An 18,332-nucleotide genomic window follows, 5' to 3' on the forward strand; every position below is an offset into this window, starting at 1 on the left:
CAGCAGATATTCAGGGACCAAAGGCAGCCATTTTCTTAAGAATATCTTGCGGGAAATTCTTTAAATGTCACAACACCCTACTGGTTGGAGGGGCATATACTGCATGTGTACCACCTGCTTGTGAACATGATGGCCCAGCAGTAATGGCTTCTAATTCCTTTGGCCGGGTTCGTCAGTACATCCATGTACAATTCCCCCTTTTAAGGCAAAATTTCAAACTTTACCTTCATCTTGTATACAAAATCCCAAAACAACGTGACGTCAACCAACGCATCTGGCAAATTTATGGGGGGTAGGATGTTTAAACCAACCCCTTTGAGCTGCTAAAAAAGGAAGACACGGGCACAGAAACAACTTCTTTTCAATCTCTCACTGTTTACAGATACCTGTATAATAGCCAAACCTGGATCCAACACGGCACACTGTCAATATTTGGGCCCAAAATTGAATGGTATTGCCAAAGAAATCTTACTAACCTGCAATATAAGTGTCAGCATAGCAGTGCCAGTGTTGCATTGGTTCATACAGAAAACCTATGTGACCAAGCTGGGCATCCAAACCTGAAGCGTACACCAATCTTATAGCCAACTCTCTGGTGCATACATCTGAACTTGGGAGGACTGTGAATACCTGTCTTATTGTGATGAGAATAATATTGCTTATCAAGATCCTTCATTTTTATGTCAGTACCTTTAAGAAGTCTAAAAACCCACCCCATTTCCACCATGAACTTTCTAAGTCCCTCCCTCGCCAAAAACGGTCAGCCTATCATTGGATAACTCCTGAATACAAATCATAATTCTTACAACAGAATGCATATCTACTTTTTGAGACAAATTGAGTTTCTTACAAAAGAAAGGTCAATTAATAAACTCACTGAAAGACTGGCCTACTGTCAAAAAGGTTAATTAATGACATGACAAAGGGAAGAAAAAAGTAAACATTAAATTGAGGTGAAACTTTGCCGAACGTCTAAAGGACGAGTAACTCGAGTACAATCCTTTGGAATTCCATGCAACATTGAGGTATGAACAATGCATGCCCAGGTGCAGTTCTGGAGCAAATTTCTTCAGAGGGTCAGACCCTTCCCATTTCACGTTACATTTTAACTTTTGCCATTGCTCTTTCACTTTGGGAGAAAATCTATCAGGCTGATATGTTGAGCATAATGACCCTACAAAATGATCATGGACGGTTCATCTAATTTAAAAAATAAATCAAATGCAGAATTGCAAATCCAATATTTTCCAGCTTTTTGTTTGATTCAATTTTTTTATGGGGGGGGACTAGACAAAAGGTTTTTTGGGAAGAGGCAGAGGCTGAAGCCCCCTGTACACCCCCCCACCATGCCTGTGCATGCTATATTCTCAACACACTTTCTTATACCAAATACCCACACTGTGGATACAATTATTTCAACCATTTTCCTTTTCAAGCTACAAATCACCCTCACAATCAGTTCAATTCAAAGGCAAACTCCCTTTTCTTTACATGAGCTGAAATTCTTATTTACATCCCACACGATTGAATTTTTAACAATTAGAAAACAACGTATAAAGTCTTGTGCAGCATGGAATTGGTTACTGTCTCCCCTGATTTCCAGATGCCTGTGTGTTTGTAGCATCTCATGATTGCAAAAAGCTATTACACAACAAAATTAACAAAAGCAAATCAGATCTTCACTTTCCTCTTCTAGTGGGGGGAGAACACTTAGTGAATTTTTTCCTTTTTCGAAAAAAAAAACTGCCTGCTCTGATAAATTGTCGAGCACAGACCTTCTTACCACATCATCAGTTATGATATTTGCCAACCAGTGGGCGGAGAGGAATGAATGGCTGCCGGTAATAAGCAAAAATATAACTCACAGAGTCTTAGAAAATCACATGCAGCTCTAAGAATACTAAATAGTAATCTACCACTACAAAATAACAAATGATACACCTCTCTTTAACACAGCTATACATCTTGAGGAAAAAGCGGTTACTAACCTAGTGTGAATCTTCTGCTAATTGTGGCAGCCTGATGGAGAGTGACTGGTAACAGTTGTGATAAAAAATGTCTATGATACTAGGCATGCCTGATTTTGCTTGATATGTTAGATTTAATCATCCGATATATGCCAAAACTTATACGGGCATCTAACTACAATAATTACGGTGCTTCCATTGAAACAAGGTACAAATTTTGGACTCGCCATGGTTCGTGGGCACCGCTATTATTACCAAAGAACATAACAAAATAAATATTTTAGGCCAATCAAAAAACACAATCCTCAAATGAGATGTTGTAAAGAAGCAATCCTACAGACATACTATGTACTTGTATAAATACGTTTACAACTAGATTCAATTCAATAATACTTCCTTGAAATTGCAGAACATTATATACATCATAATATTGCAAAATAATTCTTGTGTGGGAAAAAAGTGTACGGAAGCACTGTCAAAATCTTCTTCGCACACACAAGCCTGTGCATTTGCCGTAAGGTATTTTGAATTCTTGGCATTCCATACAATTTCGTCACACCAGTCACATTTTAAGGCAAAGTCAGTGACCGCGCTCAACAGGAATACGTCTCTAATTGGATATTGGAGATTCAAGTTTACACACGCACATTTCCAATTGACGGGCGCACTTCAATCCTCGACCAAAATTCCCACATGGATAAATATACAAATATGTACAGCTTCATTCGCGTCGTAGTGCACTTCCAGGAATCATCAAGGAGTTGCCATTTTTGGAGGGCTCAGTATAAGAAAGGTCTTTGTCTGTACGACTTCAGTAAGTCAGCATTTTTGCTGTTTGGCTGAATATCAAAAGTTGCCTCTCTTACGAAGGTTGAAATTTCAGGCCAAAATGTTACCATCTGCGAGTGGTCCACAAGGAGATGACATTTTGTGTGTGTGAGCGTGGTACATGAACATATGAGCAGTCAAAAAGTAACAAATCACCTGCAGGCAAACAAGCAAAATGCTGGCTGTGAAGTTGAAAGGTGTCCTCCTCACACAATATCATAGCGTTCCCATTCTCCACTCTCACAAAATCACTGCAGCATATTTTGAAAGGGAACCTAGCAAAGGAAAATTTCCTTTCACTCAAATTCGAATAACTCTAGGGGAGGGGATAGATTCATAGAATCGTTACTGAATTGGTTTCTTAACACATTATGGTCGTACAAGAAAAGCTGGTTTCCTCCTTTGGCACCACCATCCACATCCTACACGTATACAGTCACCCAAGTGACACTTGACCTCCACAATACAAAAATGTATGACTATATGGAAACAAATGTTTAACTGAACAAGGTCACTCAGAGGACGAGCTGCCTTGGCGACATCCTTTGAAAACCTGTTCTTGATTTCTCTATAAACCAAACTTTCTACTTCCTTTGTCACACGGTCTCACAGAATTAACATATTTACATCTGATGTGGCAGCAGGGTTTTCAGGGGGAGGGGCACTGCAGCATTCAGCAGCTGTCGTCATCCCTGTTGGTTTCCGTTTCATCGGAGTCGATGCGGTCGGAAATCAGGCTCTCTGACTGTTCCTTGTCCTCCGACACCCTGCCAAAATGAAAAGAGACAAATATTTTGAAACAGATGCAGATAAAATCTCTCTTTCCACATTACTGTCATATCTTTGCCTTGCAGTGGTGCAGTGCCAGAGCAAATGAATAATCTGCAAGGTGTTTGAAGATCTCACATAGCTACATGTATCCAAACACCAAACAATAAATACTGCTAATAATTACTAAATGATAATATGGCCCTCTTTGAAAGCAATAGGACAAATTTCCTTCTTGAGGTAAAACCTGACACTAAGGGTGATATTTGTGCAAACTCTGGCTGCCCATACGAATGGCAGGCAATGTGAGGGAGGTCTATTTGAGTGTAGACACAGATGCTAGAGAAGAGATTCACAGCACTCTACCAGCTGCAGCACTTTGGAGATGGCACGACACAAGTTGACAAACGGACAAAATTTAGAATCACGGCAGTATCCCATAAAGGGACAGGGAAGGAGGTGTAGCTGTGTTTGCTGTATGGTCACACTAATAGGGCTGACCTCGCTCGCGTATACAGATTGCTCTCTTATGACGCCCTTCATTTTGAGTCACCGCTACTGAAACACCTCACTGGCTCATTCTGAATGGATTTCTAGTGAGAAGCAGTGCCAACGTTACCTGGAGAGGGGCTTTCTCCTTCGACTGCACCAGCAGCACGCCGTCAGCAGGGGCCTCAGGATACTGTAGAGGCGCCGCAGACCCACCCAGAGGGGGTCCCAGTCGTTGTAATGATTCAGTAAGGAGACAACAAAGAAGGAGATGAAGACCGGCACGGCTCCGACAAAGAAGAGCAATGAGAACGACACCTGACAAGAAGGGAAGACATTGGGAAATTGGTAATTGGTTTTTTGTTAGAGTTCTCATATTAGGTTTTTATCAAAGAAAGTGGGCTTAGAGCACAAAGCTGGAATGAAGTCTGTGAAGAAATCAAACTCTTCATGGTTTAACAATAATGGATTCTTTTCTTATCAACTATAAATTTCATAAGTTCAAATGCGTTGTACAACAAAGACACTAAATACACCATGGTTGATCCAAAGACACGTACAGGCTCTTAAGGCAGCCAGCAAACAAACAGCCAGAGAGCTTCAGTGTTGATTTTTGGATAGGTGTGGAAGACCAGAGAACCTCTGGCATGGGAGAGAACCAATGAACAACTCTGCTCTCACATGACCAGGGCCAAGAATCCAACCTGGGCCACAGTGACGAGATGCCAAGCCGCCCTCACCCCAACACAACTAGCTAGCCAAGACAACTCCAAGCTCCCCTCCCCATAAGGGCAGCAACAAATTTTGAAGTATGCAACTGAAAGAACGTTTGTTAATTGTCCTGTTTTAGGTGGTTGGGTTGGAATAATGTGACAAACTATTTTGATTCCCTGAAGTATCAACTTATCGCATGATCCCCACTAGCATCTTCCTCATGTAGCCAGGGCTGTGCCGAATATCCGAATAATCAAATACTCGATTAATTGTCGAATATTGGAATATTATTTTTCAAATTTGAATATTTGAATGCAAAAATCATGAAAACGAAGGGAAAATTTCTTTTGGTTTTAAATGAGAAAAACTGCACCATGGAGACTTGTTTCAAGCAGATTCAAATTTAAAGCATCAGAAATCTTTCGATAGTAAATTATTCATTAAACAGTTCAAAAGGAATACAAATTTTCAACAGGGCAAGAAGTCTTGTTCATCTCTTCAATTTTGCCAAGTCGTGGCTGGAGATAGTCCTAGATGTGAGAAGCTACCATATTGATCATAATTGTGTGTGTTATTGCAACTGGTTTTGTATATGGTTTGTTCATTACAATCTTGCCAGTCAGTACAACCGAATATTCGGATATTTGATCAAATTGGAGGTCAAATATTCGAAAAGTGAATTATTCAAATTGACGCAGCCCTCCAAGTAGCAGCGTCCACACTGCATCCACAAGTAGTTAACAATGATCTTGGGTTCCGGTTTAGAGGTAGAAAGTAGGCTACTGCAGGATTACTACAGGAACTTTTTTGGTACTGAAGGGACTTACTCCGCTGAGGTACATGTCCAGGAAAATTGAGATAGGAATGGTGAGGCTGAGTGCGAGTGTTGCGATGAGGGAGGATGTCAGAAAACAGCCCCTGAAAACAAAGAGGAAGTCAGTAAAAAACCTGCAGGGGCGCGATGCAAGAATGAAGAGGAATCCACAAACTATCCAACAGAGGGGTAATAGAAAGAAATACCTTGCCTTGTCAGGGCTTTTAAAAGCTCAAAGGGCATGAATTCTCTCCCAAATAAATGTAATTATGTGAATACTGCACATTTAGTTTTTTTGTATCAACCCTAACCCTCCCAAATCCTCCAAAATCCTTTTCTGCAAAGTGGAGGAATTTGGAGGATTCAGGATGTATGGCAAAAGTGCATGGCCGATTTCGAAGGATGCCATGCGTGAAGGTCGTGGATTAGACCTTAAGTTGTCTGTGCTTTAGTCAAGCACAAATGCAGCCCAATATTTCTTTGAATCAACTGCACAGCTCAAGAGTGCCATTCACACTGCCTCAACATTATGACGGGAATTGCCGGAGGTTTTTGAAGGATTTGGGTAGTTAGGCACGCCTCCAAATGACATTTCCAAGAAATTTTGGAGGATCTTTGAGGATTTGGGCTGAATGCAATTTTTTTTATCTTGAAAATCTGAGGATTTCGGAGGATTCAGGATGGTTCCTACTAAAAAGGCCTAAGGGGTTAGGGTTTTAAGTACAAAAACTTGGCAAAACATAAACAAATAAACTGTTAAAAATACTGGATTTGGGGGTCAAAAATCCAGAAACTGTGAGAAGTCCCGACTAATCACACTCTGGCTTCAAAGGGCACACCTGAAAAGTAGGAATGTCAATACTGTTGTTTTTGGGGGGGAGGGGCCGAAGTTTAAACAGAGTCAAGTATTATGACTAAAATCTTTGGGGGTCTTGATGCCATATTTGGGGGCCTGCATAGCAGTGATGTAGTCAAGTACTTTTTGAGAACCAAGTTCTCTACCAAATATTTAACTAGTTAGGAGGGAACAAAGCTGAAGTACATCGGCATTTAATGGTACATGCACAAAGGTAAGATTACAAAGCAACATAATGACTTCAGACATCAATGTTTGATTAAAATTAACTTTTTGGGACAAAAGTACTCGGAAAGTACTCGGCCAAGTACTTTTCAAGTACTTAAAACTTAAATTTCACACAACTGGGAGTGTCTGAAGTCTAACATTTATTTTGTAATCTTACCTTTGCACATTACCATCAAATGCCTGTGCACTCTGGCCTTATTCCCTCTTACCCAGCTCAGTATTTTGCGGAGAACGTTGGTACTCGGAAAGTACTCCGCTACAACACTGCTGCATAGCACAGGTGAAGCGAGACAGTGCGTTGTTAATTACACAAACATATTACTTGGCTCTTAGCTAACAATGTCTCAATCCAAAATGCCCATCCTATAACCCACTCCAAGACCCCGAGTCCACAAAAGCAAAATGTTGCAACCCAGGAAACCAAACCAAAGACCGGAACCAAGGCAAACAACGGGTCAAAACTCACCACAGCCACAGGAATTCCGAAATGACTGTGCCCACAATCCCGTTCAGTGCCAGGTACATCACCACTTTGGCCGACGGCATCTCCAGGGTCTCCCAGTTGGAGAAGTGGAGAATGATCAGACCAGGCCAGATCAGCAGGAAATTGAACAGACCAACAAAACCTGATTGGTCCAGAAAAAGAGTTTAGTGGTTAAAACTTGATTACATTTTTTTTTCAATCCAACAAGATAGTTTTTCCCATATTACTTGTTTAAAAACAAGGTCAATGATTTGCTTTATTGTTTCAGCAATTTTCATTAAGGGTTCTTTATTGTTTAATTCACCTAAGTGTGAATTTAGGATGTCTTTGCCTTTGCAATAAGAGTGGAAGACCGACTTGCTATAACAGTTTAAAACTTGAGTAAAACTGATGGAGCTAATAAATCTTGGCAAAATGCCAAAACAATCGGAAACATCTAGCAAATAATTAGGATTGGCTTAAATTGGAAAATAAAAGCACATGTTGACCAAAACGCCAGCAGAAGTTTCCCAAAAAGATCACCGTTTGAAGTGCCTTAATTTGAAAAAGGCTAGTGGTGTGGCGTCAGTGGTGTTAAGAAAGCTTGTCACTTTAAAATGGACCAAGGAACTTCCCAAAAACTGTCTGAGGTGCTGTTAGGTCAGGAAAGAGAAATCTTCAGGTTACAATTCTTGGAAATCAGAGAATGTAAAAAAACGGCAAATTGGATTTACAATTTGGCAGTTGTTTGAAAGTGAGCATCCCAGTCTCTTTAATTCTGAATTCTGCCACAGCAAAATGACAAATACCAGCTCACCCACCATTCTCCTGATTACACTGACCCAATTTTTTCAAATTTACCTTGAACAGCATGCTGGGAGACAGAGCTACTTTCTTACTATACTTTCTAGTGCAGTAGGGACACAAACCACAGAATCACACATGATGCAAGCTTACTTCTGCAGTACATGAAGTTTTGGACCAGAGCCTGGCCTCCCACAGCAAAACATTTTACCGCCAAGAGTGCACTATGCAGCATGCACATTTGTAACTGTACACTCGCCGCTGTCTTTTTCACTTGGTGATGACTCTCAAGGCTCAAAATCTCGTCCCTTCCCACAAAATTTACAATCCCCTAATTAGGTTATTCCAAGAGGGAGGAGTGGATTTTGATCTGTTTACATGAAAGATAACCGCTTGTGAACAAACACCTGAAGTTTCTTCCATTCGACAACTTCGGACTTACCAAAGAACATTGGGATATCCAGAGCATCTTCATTCTCCACTCGGCGTTTCAGCATGACCAGGTACACCGCGTAGAGGAACGCCCCTCCCAGGGCCCACAACGAACCCACCTTGACCTCCTCCTGAGCTTGGTCTGTGGTGGTGAAACTCACCATAGCGATACCCCCAACACTGGAGAGAGGAAAAGGGGAGGGAGGGAAGCACAAGAATGAGTTGGTTGCGACGGATGTAACGCAAGATAAAAGCAATCAGACACTGTTAATGTTGCAAGCATTGTGTTTTTACACCAAGCAAGCAACAACTTTTTAAACAAGTAGGCAAACAAGTACACAAACAAACAAGTTACAAGTATAAGAGCTAGAAGAATGCCCATTGTTAATCACAGGACCATGACAAAATTATTTCAGTGTTAAGAAGCAAGTAACACCCAGTTTTATTATCATGCATGAGCAAAATCTTTAAAAAAAAACATGGTTCTAGGAACTTTACGTCAAGAGCACGCTGACTAGTTTTGTCAAGGTGAATTTGTCTCCCGAAGAGCTGGGGAAGAAAGCGGCTAGGATCATGGTGAAGACACCTGGTGGCAAAGACACATTAGAAACCGTACAATCAGAAAAACAACGGACAGGGAAGTTGGTTGCACTGCTTGCTAACTCCCCATGCTTGAGCACCCCTTCCTGAATAACACAATATCTTCAACTGTGTTGTAGCGAGTAACAAATTCACATGTAATGTTGAGAAGCAAATTGTGAAGCACTAGGCTGTACTTTCACCAACCCTTAAAATTGTCCAAAACCTCCTGGAAAGTTTTAAAAGATCTGGAAGGGTCACAGTTAATAGGATTTTAGACAAAGCTGTGGAAGCTTTGTAAAAGTACAACATTTTGAAATCGTTTCATCATAGTTTTCATTTTTATACATGAAGTCCAAAAAAATGTCAGATGGCATTTAACCAAAACTACATGTCAAATTATGATTCCTGATGTAAACTTTGAAGTTGCAAAATGCCGGCCAAAAAAAGGAAGACATACCTGAAGTTGATGAAAGAGTATTGACAATTGCCATCTGAGTGTCATTCAGAGCCTCTTGATATGAGAAATTTGCCAGAAACCACTGTAAGAAAAAATAACAGAAACAACTAGTATAAATACGAGGCAGCACTCGTTTCAGGTTGGAGGTCAGAAAGATCCACTGAAAGTATAACATTTATATATTTAAAGTGTTAAAGGTATCATCAACAAATCAAAACCAACAGGAAAAAATAGGATGTTCACCCCCGAAACAGAAAAACAATGTGCATACCTATCATAGAGCAATTCCCTCAATAGTTTTGTATAACAAGTCATTTTTTTTAAAAGTCAAGTCAAATTACAGGTCTTTTTCCACAAGTCGAGTCACAAGTGAACTTTTCCCGGGTAGAGTCCCACAGCATTTTTTTTCTAGGCCCATCTGATGTAATTTTAATTGACTTGGGAGCGCATGTGTTTTTCCTGACATTCTTTGTACGTGATAAAAGACATTTTGCAAACCAGGAGCCAGTTTCATAGAGCTGCTTAAGCAAAGAATTTGCTCGGGTACGAAAAAACCTTGCTTAACCCTCCTATGCTTAAGTCACTCTTTGAGTCATTTGGTGAACACCTCAAAGAAGCACAGCTGTGTTGTGTTGTGCACTGCACCAACTGTCCCTCACAGGAATATCAGATTGCACTTTTGTGCTGCCCAACAACTGTGCTTCACTGTTTCATGTGCATAATTGTGCAGTAAACCAAATGCAGTGAAGAGGACTGCACAAAAGACCCTGGGTCATTTTCTGCTTGCAATCTACTGTGTACACACTGAACCTGTGCATGTTTGAGTTCCATATAGAAAATACATGCTCACCACTGACTGTGGGCATTTGTGCACATTTGTGCTGTAAAACCAAAGGAGGGTTAACCCTAACACTCCTCAGTCCTCCAACAGGTGAAGGATTGCGGAGTGTTAGGGTTAATAAACAAAGGTTACCAGCTCAAACTTTGTGCAATTGTCATGCTAACCAAAAGACAGGTGAATACCATTCCTAAACAATATACATCACAAGAAGTTTTGGCTGGTAACCTGATTTGTCAAGCACAGTTTTTTCATGCTAAATCAAATTTTTCACTTAAGTAAGGCTATGAAATTGGCCCCTGGTGATTCGTCTGCCTAATTTTTTCCATCATGATATATACTTGTGATGGAAACAGACAGTCACAGTTACATTTCTTCTCGCATTTATGTCAACAGAAGTTGGTAACGTCAAGTCAAATTTTCTAAAGTCGAGTCTAAAGTCCAAGAAGGTTGGCACTCGAGTCTGGCTGAAGTTTGAGTCAACAATTCAAATGGACACCATCGTCTCTTAGGCACTTCCTCTTCTCAGTTGCTTTTGTGCACAGGGTTGTATATGGTTTCATGCAATAAGGTCAAATGCAACAGGCATGCAAAGTTACTTGAGAATACTCACCACGACGCAGAAGGAAAGGCTCATTTTGATGACCTGCGTAAGGGGGAGTTTCTCCCCCTCCAATGGTTGGGGGATGAGGCTGTTCCGCTGGCCGGCATTGTACGGCATTCTGGACAGCATGGCATCCTGGCCATGAGACTCTGCGAAACAAAACAAGAGAAACAGATGCCAAGTGAACTAACAACTAACACTAGGGTAAATGGATTTCAACCCTATCAAATGACGCGTGTGACGTGTGAGAAACCCACAAGAGACCCGATTTCCGTCAGTCATTGGGAGTACTAAATTAGCGCTCTCCGTAATACCGGAAAGTGGACATTTAGAGGCCTGCACTGCATGGCCAAGGAGGGACCAACCACCTCTGCCATCTGGAAAAGTTATGGACAATCAATTCTCAACTGAATGTGCACAAACATGTTGTGTCGTCATGGAAGCAGAACACAACTGAGCATGTGCAAAAGGGGAAGATGGTGGTACTGGTTCCCGCTCAGCTCCAAATAGGCATTTAGTAGAGCACAAAGCCTATAAAATCATTTTCATGTTTTACTGTACTTGCTCATCCAAACAATCTCATCCAAGTGGAAATGTCCAATAAGCCAATTTTTTCCCAGGTCTTATTTTAATTTTGGAAGCCTTTCCTAAGCTTCAAAAGGCATCAACAGCAGCAATCTCCTTGGGTATGCACTGAATAAAATTTTCATGAAAAACATAATAATTATCATAATTTCTTCTTTTCTTTTTTAAATCATTAACTGGAATTCACCACATACCAGACAACTGCCTTACTTCCATCAGGTTACTGAATCTCACACGGCCGATTTTGACAGCTGGAAAGTAACAGGCAACAAACACAGTCATCATATGTAATTAGAGGAATGTACCACCATAAATCTAACATTGTGCCTTCTAGTGAAATAATGCAATGAAATAATTCAGATCACATTATCAGAAAGAATGTCACCACAAAATCTTGAAATATGTGAAGAGAAAAGCTTCAAACCTGCTTTAAAGTGTACATAAAATTGCTAGAAAAATTTTTTTTCTGCTTTTTTCATTAAATTTATTTTAAAAAATGGGACAGTAGATCCTAGTCACTAGAACTTCACGCAATAACTCAATTTGGTTCCAAGTACATGTGTCAGGATGTGCCGCTGATTTAATGCATAATTGCGGCTTGTGTGTAAAGATGAATCCAGCGATGTTTTACTGGAAATTTGCCCATGGTGCCCTTGAAACAGTGGAAAGCATTGCATTGGGCAGTGCTTTCTGCCTTGGTGCAGGCCATGGCAAATGACTGGTGATAGTGTTACCATGGTAACCTAACCCATCCACATGGCTTCAAGCCCCGTGTAAATTATTGTTGTCAGGGGAGTTCGAACGAACAGCAAAATTTGAATTAAAATGTGCACGTTCAATACAAAGTTTCATTTTGCTAAAATTTGGCTACTAACGCGAGTCGCACGGCTCACTGATGCTGCTGTGACGGCTGTCTGTGCTTTCCTTGTCACTGTCACTGAATTTAACAGGGACATACAGGGGGTCACTCTGCAAAGAAGAAAAACAACAAATGACACTACATAATCTTTCACTGGTTTCATTTCGCAAATCATTTCTGTTTGCCTTGTCATTTCACTGAAAAATGAAATTACTGGCTATAGCCACAGCAGCTCAATGCAATTTCTAAATCCATACATGTAATTATGGCACTGTACATTACTCATTGCCTATCGGTGATAAGGTTTTGAATTACACAGAGGCAGCACATCGTGGTGGTGGCTCGTTGATGTGTGGGTAATTCCAGAAATTACGGGTCCTTTTTTTTCTGTGTCCGTGTCACATCTGACATACTATTTTGCAAGTTCAGAACACATTTTCTAATTTACAAGAGTGATGAATTAATGCAAATTACCAGCCAAACAATTAGAAATAGTTTGAAATCAATTCCGGTGCTATTTCATGTCAAATAACAAAGGTCAGATGAAACAGGGGCACAAAAGTGTCACACTTTTGGACCCCTAATTTCTGGAAATACCCATGTCAATATAGAGATTTCTGCCACCAGTCACCCATTTTCATCAATGTCATTTTGGTGTCCTTTTGTTTCTTTCTTCTTCTTTTTTTTTCAGTCAAATCCTCTGTTTACTTTTACATACATGTGGATGTTTTTATTTTCAGGTAGATTCATTTCATACATCGGGAGGATTTTTAAGGAAAATAAGGAAAAAGAAAATAAGGTCAGATGTTCATTTGTTGCAGACTGGTCTGGTTCCTGTCTGTAATACTAATGATTGGCATAGTGGCAGAAAACAGCAACAAGTCTAAAGTGCATTTAAAACAGAAAATTATAAAGTTTTTTTTTTGGAAAGGCAAAGCAACAAGCAACTGCTTCTCGTTCACACTTACCAACAAAGCTTCTTTTTCCTCTTGTATGTTTTGTACGGTGCTTTGGACATCTGTCGGCTGTTGGCAGCAACAGGGAAAAGACATTTGTCACAATGCACGAGGAGCAACTCATTCAACTGAACACCTAATCGAAAGAAGGGCCCAACTCCAACAAAACCTGTTTTGAGTGCAAAAGAAAAACTGGATATTTTTTGGGAGGAGTTTCGAAGGACATCATTTCAGTCTCCTAGGCTCAAATGGTGGAGTTGGGCCTTTCTTTTAATAAGGTATTCAATTTTACTTGATAGGGCCGAGAATACATGTGTGTGTCAAGTCACAACTTCTGTTGTATCCCCATCCAAGAAGGCCTGGGTCCTTAAGTTTTATTTCTCGTTCATAACATTTTAAATCTTACTTTTTAGCTTTCTTAGGCAAAAATGATTGTTTGTGCCCAACAGCATAAAAGCAGCATAAATAACAGCCACTTCCACTAACATTCATGTACTTCAAAGATTTGCGGATACCTTCAACGTGGCTAATATGCCATTCATGCAACTGAAATTTTGTTATCCTCTTGAATGTCTGAGTTTGCAGGTGACTAAACATGAGATTGTTACGCGCATTTTACTTACAAGTGTTGTCTGTTTCCCGATGCAAACTGAACACATCCGTTGCCATGGTTTCCAGAAAATGAAACCCAACAGATACAGCATAAACATGGACGTCTTCAGGTACGTGCTGAAGAACGGCTTGTCATAGCCTTTGTCCTTGAATATGTACTGTGAAAGGAACAGACATATCAGACAGTCAAGATTGGAATTTTCTGCAGTCGATCCCGACTGCCTTAGGCTGCATCTGAATCTGTTGTCTAGAGCTGTAGGTCTAGGTCTTCCCTCCATTGGAAATGTGCGGAGACCCATAGACAATGGACCTAGCCGTAGCTCTCGAAGCCCATTTTGGACACGTGAATTCTCCCTGGATTTCCAACATAAGCAACCTTGTCCCATATCAGCCCTGACCCCCAAGGCTGTTTCTAGCAACAGTGCCTCCTCTATCTTTCAAAATCCTCCAACTGCCCCCATGTACAAATTGGACACCTAGCCTCACTGCTCTAAAATCCACTATCATTCCTTGAATGCATTCCTTGAAGGTGTAAACACTGCCTCAATCCTTCAAAATCCTGTAAGTATAATCTGTGCATACGGCCCAGGTGCAGCCCAAGAACTCACAGCCTTAACCTCTAAAATCCTCCCCAAACCACCTGGAGTACGGAGAACAGAGTGGGTTACAGGCCTTTGCACCAAACCATTCGCTTGCTACCAGCTCCATAAACTTTACACTATTGCATAACACCCACTACTGTAATTTGTTTCAAAAAGTGTGCAACAAGTTTTGACACACTTCATGGAAGTTGTGCAGTCCTCTTAAAACTATTTTAACCTGAACAGCCCTGAATCCTCCAATTTTAATATGATTTTGCACACACCCTAGGGAGTTAGGGTTAACTACTGCATAGCTACATAAATTCTTCTGAATTCAACTGTAAGTACACAAAGCAGTTGTGTCACAAATGTACTGCTTAAAGCTTACTGATACCACAAGGTTGGTTACACCAAGTTTCACAAAATCTAGTGACAGGGTATGCAGAGCCGAAGTCAACCAGTAACTGCGAAATGTGTATCTGACTCCAAAGGGATCCTGGGAAGGAGACTTTAACCCTGAGCTGGGAATCCCTACTGGGCGTCTAGGCAGCATGCTAAATGCAACAGAATGCAACACAGCTGAAATGAGAGCCCTGGAAAATGCAACGACCTGCAACCATGGACTTATGCGGCAATACGTAGTGGACTGGACAAACGCCAGCCTTGCTAATGTCAAGCAACACAGTGCATTCTGCCACAAAAGTTGATTGCTACAAAAGCAACAATATTAAGCAACTTTCTACCAATGTTGAATCCTGCTGTAACGTTATCACTGTGAAAGGATTTGAAAAAAATGCTGATACATGCTCAGTTTCTGTGCAAACAGGGGAACAAGATTCAGGGCTGTTCTGCCCAAAATTCAGTTCAATTGGAACACAGAGCACCTTTAAATAGCTGTCATGCGCAATATGAAATGAGCAATAGTTGTGTCATATGCAGACAGGAAGTTAGGCTGGGTACCTCCAAAGAGAATTGCCATGAACAAGGTCAAATTATAGGACATGCAGTCATTTAATCATTTTATAAAGGGATAAAACCAAGATAAAAGCTAATCCTGGACAATTCTAGTAAAATCGGGCTGAGTCAATTGGAATAATTCACTATTTGAATATTCAACGTTCAATTTAATCGAATATCCAAATATTCGGTCGTACAACCTGCAGATTGTTGGTGATTAAAACATACACAAAATCAGTTGCAATAACACACACAATTGTACATACAATCAATACAATAGCTTCTCAAATCTAGAAGTATCTCCAGCCACGATTTGGCAAGATTTCAGAGATGAACGATGCTTCTTACCCAGTTAAAAATTTCTATACCTTTTAAATCTTTAATGAATAATTTACTTTTTGAGTCACAGTAATTTTGGTAAATGATTTCTGTCACTTTATAAGATTACTACTTTTTTGCACATGCGCAATATAACAAGGAAGCAGATACGAGAAGCGGACAGCAGGCAGATAGTGTTATGGAAGATGTACATGTACGTATCTCATACAACACACTGGTTGTTCAGTTATGAAGCATACATGTAGGGACTACCTACATGTATGTGCTCATCCACAGTATATGACTGGACATGAAGATGACCTCTCCAAGATAAAAAGCCATTGCTGATATTAATGTTATCAATGACATGAGATCAAGGACCATGATAAGTTTGTAAACATCTGTGAAGCCTTGAATACTTCAAAGCCTGGTAAGCCAGGCAAGCTTGAGCCATCCATTCAAAGTGGTGGGCAATGTTTGTAAATAAAGAAAAGGTCAATATTGACCAATCACAGCAAACCAACATTGTCACCTCAGAAAGACCAAGGCTAGTTCCCTGCCACATCAATAAATATGCATGGCAGGTAGCCAGGGAAACACCTTTTGACAATCGCAAGACCAACTCAAGACCTCCAGTCTAAATTCAAGTCACAAGATTCTATAACAAACCGCAACAAGGTATTCCTGTCAATTACAAGTCCAGTCTTACGATGATCTCGACTGTAGTACTACTGTACATTCTGACCAAAATGGGCCGTGCATGCTCAGCACAGCTTGCGCCAAGCACGGTTAAACCTGCGCATGCACGCAGTGAGTTCCCATCAAAAGAGCGTGCTGCTAAACACGCCACCTGTTGTTCCTACACAGAGCAGATATGGGTTGGGTTTGTAGTATTCATGTAGTGGGTTGGTCTTACCCTAGTAAGCTCGGACGAGGCTACCCAGATGGCGTCGACTGTTAGGAGCACCAAGACACCCAGGAAGAGACGTTTTGAATGACTCAGGCCACTGGTGATGCTCATTGTCTCACTGGCACCTGACGAAGCGGTCTATTTCAAAAAGGAGGAAAACAATGAAAGTGCGATTTCCCCCAGTTCGGAGCCCTACATGGTATTACATCTCTCCACAGAGTCCGTGTACATTCAAAATACAACACATTCAGAATTTTTTCAGAGTAGTCTCATAGCATATTTGCTAGTCCAAGCAGTGATCACACTGAAAGTGTACACCAGACACAGTGGCGCACAGGAATCAGCTGTCTGCACACATGGCCTTTTTGTGAATGGTCCGCTGGGTCAGCATGCTATGACGTTGTCTCCAGTTTAAATCGCTACGTGAACAAGATGACTGACTTTGGCTCAATGACAAGGGCATTTCCAATTTGAAGGGGAAATTTCTCTTTTCTTCCCAAATGTGAGTAAACCTCATCATGATTAAGGACCATTTTGGAGGTGAATTCTGAAGTTTTTGATTTGGGGTATGAGTTATTTTGAGTGAAATTAGTTAGTAGGATGGAAAGCTTATGGAAGCTAGGCCTATGGATGATGATCGCCATCCCGAATATGTCCAAATTTTAAAATAGGCAACTTTGAGTCCAAGTTACTCAGACTAACGTGGGGCCCTTTTTACAGGTCTAGCCTAGGTGGCTGCTACTTCGAGAACTCAAAGTCACAGGGAATATGACGGAGTAGTGACTTTTGAGTTCTCGAAATAGGCCTAGCTGTGGTCGTTATTGTTAACATATGAACAGCTCAGATCCCTAATTTCGCCACCTACCTAGGCCTATTCATTATTGTCAAGTCTGATTGGTTTTAACAAAGAGCCTGGCGACTAACGCAACGGTCACCAACGTGAGGCCCTAGAATATGTAGGCCTACATGATGACCAATTATGGCATGTCCAGCCTAATGTTGGGCCTGAATTTGGAGTTGGAAGAACTCTGCAATGTCCGGAATTTGGGCAACGAGGCATACTTTGCCAGTTCATGCAGTCAGGCCCCAGCTAGCTGGCAAGGCCTAACGTTCATCACTGAGTTTGACTGGAACTTGCATTTCTATTATTTGTTTGTACTCACAGTAAACAGCCTGGTTCTCTTTTGTACTCTGTAAGGCCAAAACACAAGTTCAAGTGATTATCTTGTAACGGTTGTCATTGTTGTGTCAAAAAGCACAAAACTGATTTGTCTCCAAACGTGCAAAACCGTTCCTACAGCTTCTTATCCACGCCCACGTCATTAATGCTGTTGGGCTAATGCGTGCGCAACTTGCGCGCGTGATTCATGCAATGCAAGCAGCGATGTTTAGACTTCGGCTAGTCGTTTGTTATGCAGACGCGCTGCAATGACTAAGTCCACTCTAGGCCTTTCCTCCAGTCTCCGCGGCTTCCCTCCAAGCTGGCCACAAGCGCCATGAAGCATGTATTTAAAAAAAATGAAGCATAGATTTTTTAAAGTTTATTTTTATTAAGCATGTTTGTTGGTTCGAGATATAAATTTCCAGTTCATTCTTATTTGATCTATTTTTAGAAACACTGTTTCTATTTTGGAAACAATTAACTTTTTAAGAGACATACTTTCAAGTTCGATTGACTAAAATTCAACTTTCTGAACATGAACATGTGTA

The 18,332-nt window shown here is 40.8% G+C and overlaps 1 protein-coding gene across 1 annotated transcript; it reads right to left on the reverse strand.

The window, feature by feature from the left end:
* Window positions 1-355: 355 nt before the first annotated feature.
* slc35f5 (solute carrier family 35 member F5) lies at window positions 356-17,965 on the reverse strand. Its single transcript, XM_022242749.2, has 14 exons — window positions 17,786-17,965; window positions 16,629-16,760; window positions 13,868-14,014; window positions 13,257-13,313; window positions 12,305-12,398; window positions 11,624-11,680; window positions 10,854-10,993; window positions 9,403-9,484; window positions 8,862-8,949; window positions 8,374-8,543; window positions 7,131-7,290; window positions 5,594-5,684; window positions 4,183-4,370; window positions 356-3,562 (listed from the first exon to the last, which is right to left on the reverse strand). The coding sequence occupies exons 2-14, from the start codon at window positions 16,731-16,733 to the stop codon at window positions 3,469-3,471; spliced, it is 1,473 nt and encodes a 490-aa protein (XP_022098441.1). The 5' UTR covers window positions 16,734-16,760; window positions 17,786-17,965; the 3' UTR covers window positions 356-3,468.
* Window positions 17,966-18,332: the final 367 nt, after the last annotated feature.

This window comes from Acanthaster planci, linkage group LG03, assembly GCF_054643075.1.
Source record: "Acanthaster planci isolate LZ-2023a linkage group LG03, COTS_SCS, whole genome shotgun sequence".
Lineage (NCBI taxonomy): Eukaryota > Metazoa > Echinodermata > Asteroidea > Valvatida > Acanthasteridae > Acanthaster > Acanthaster planci.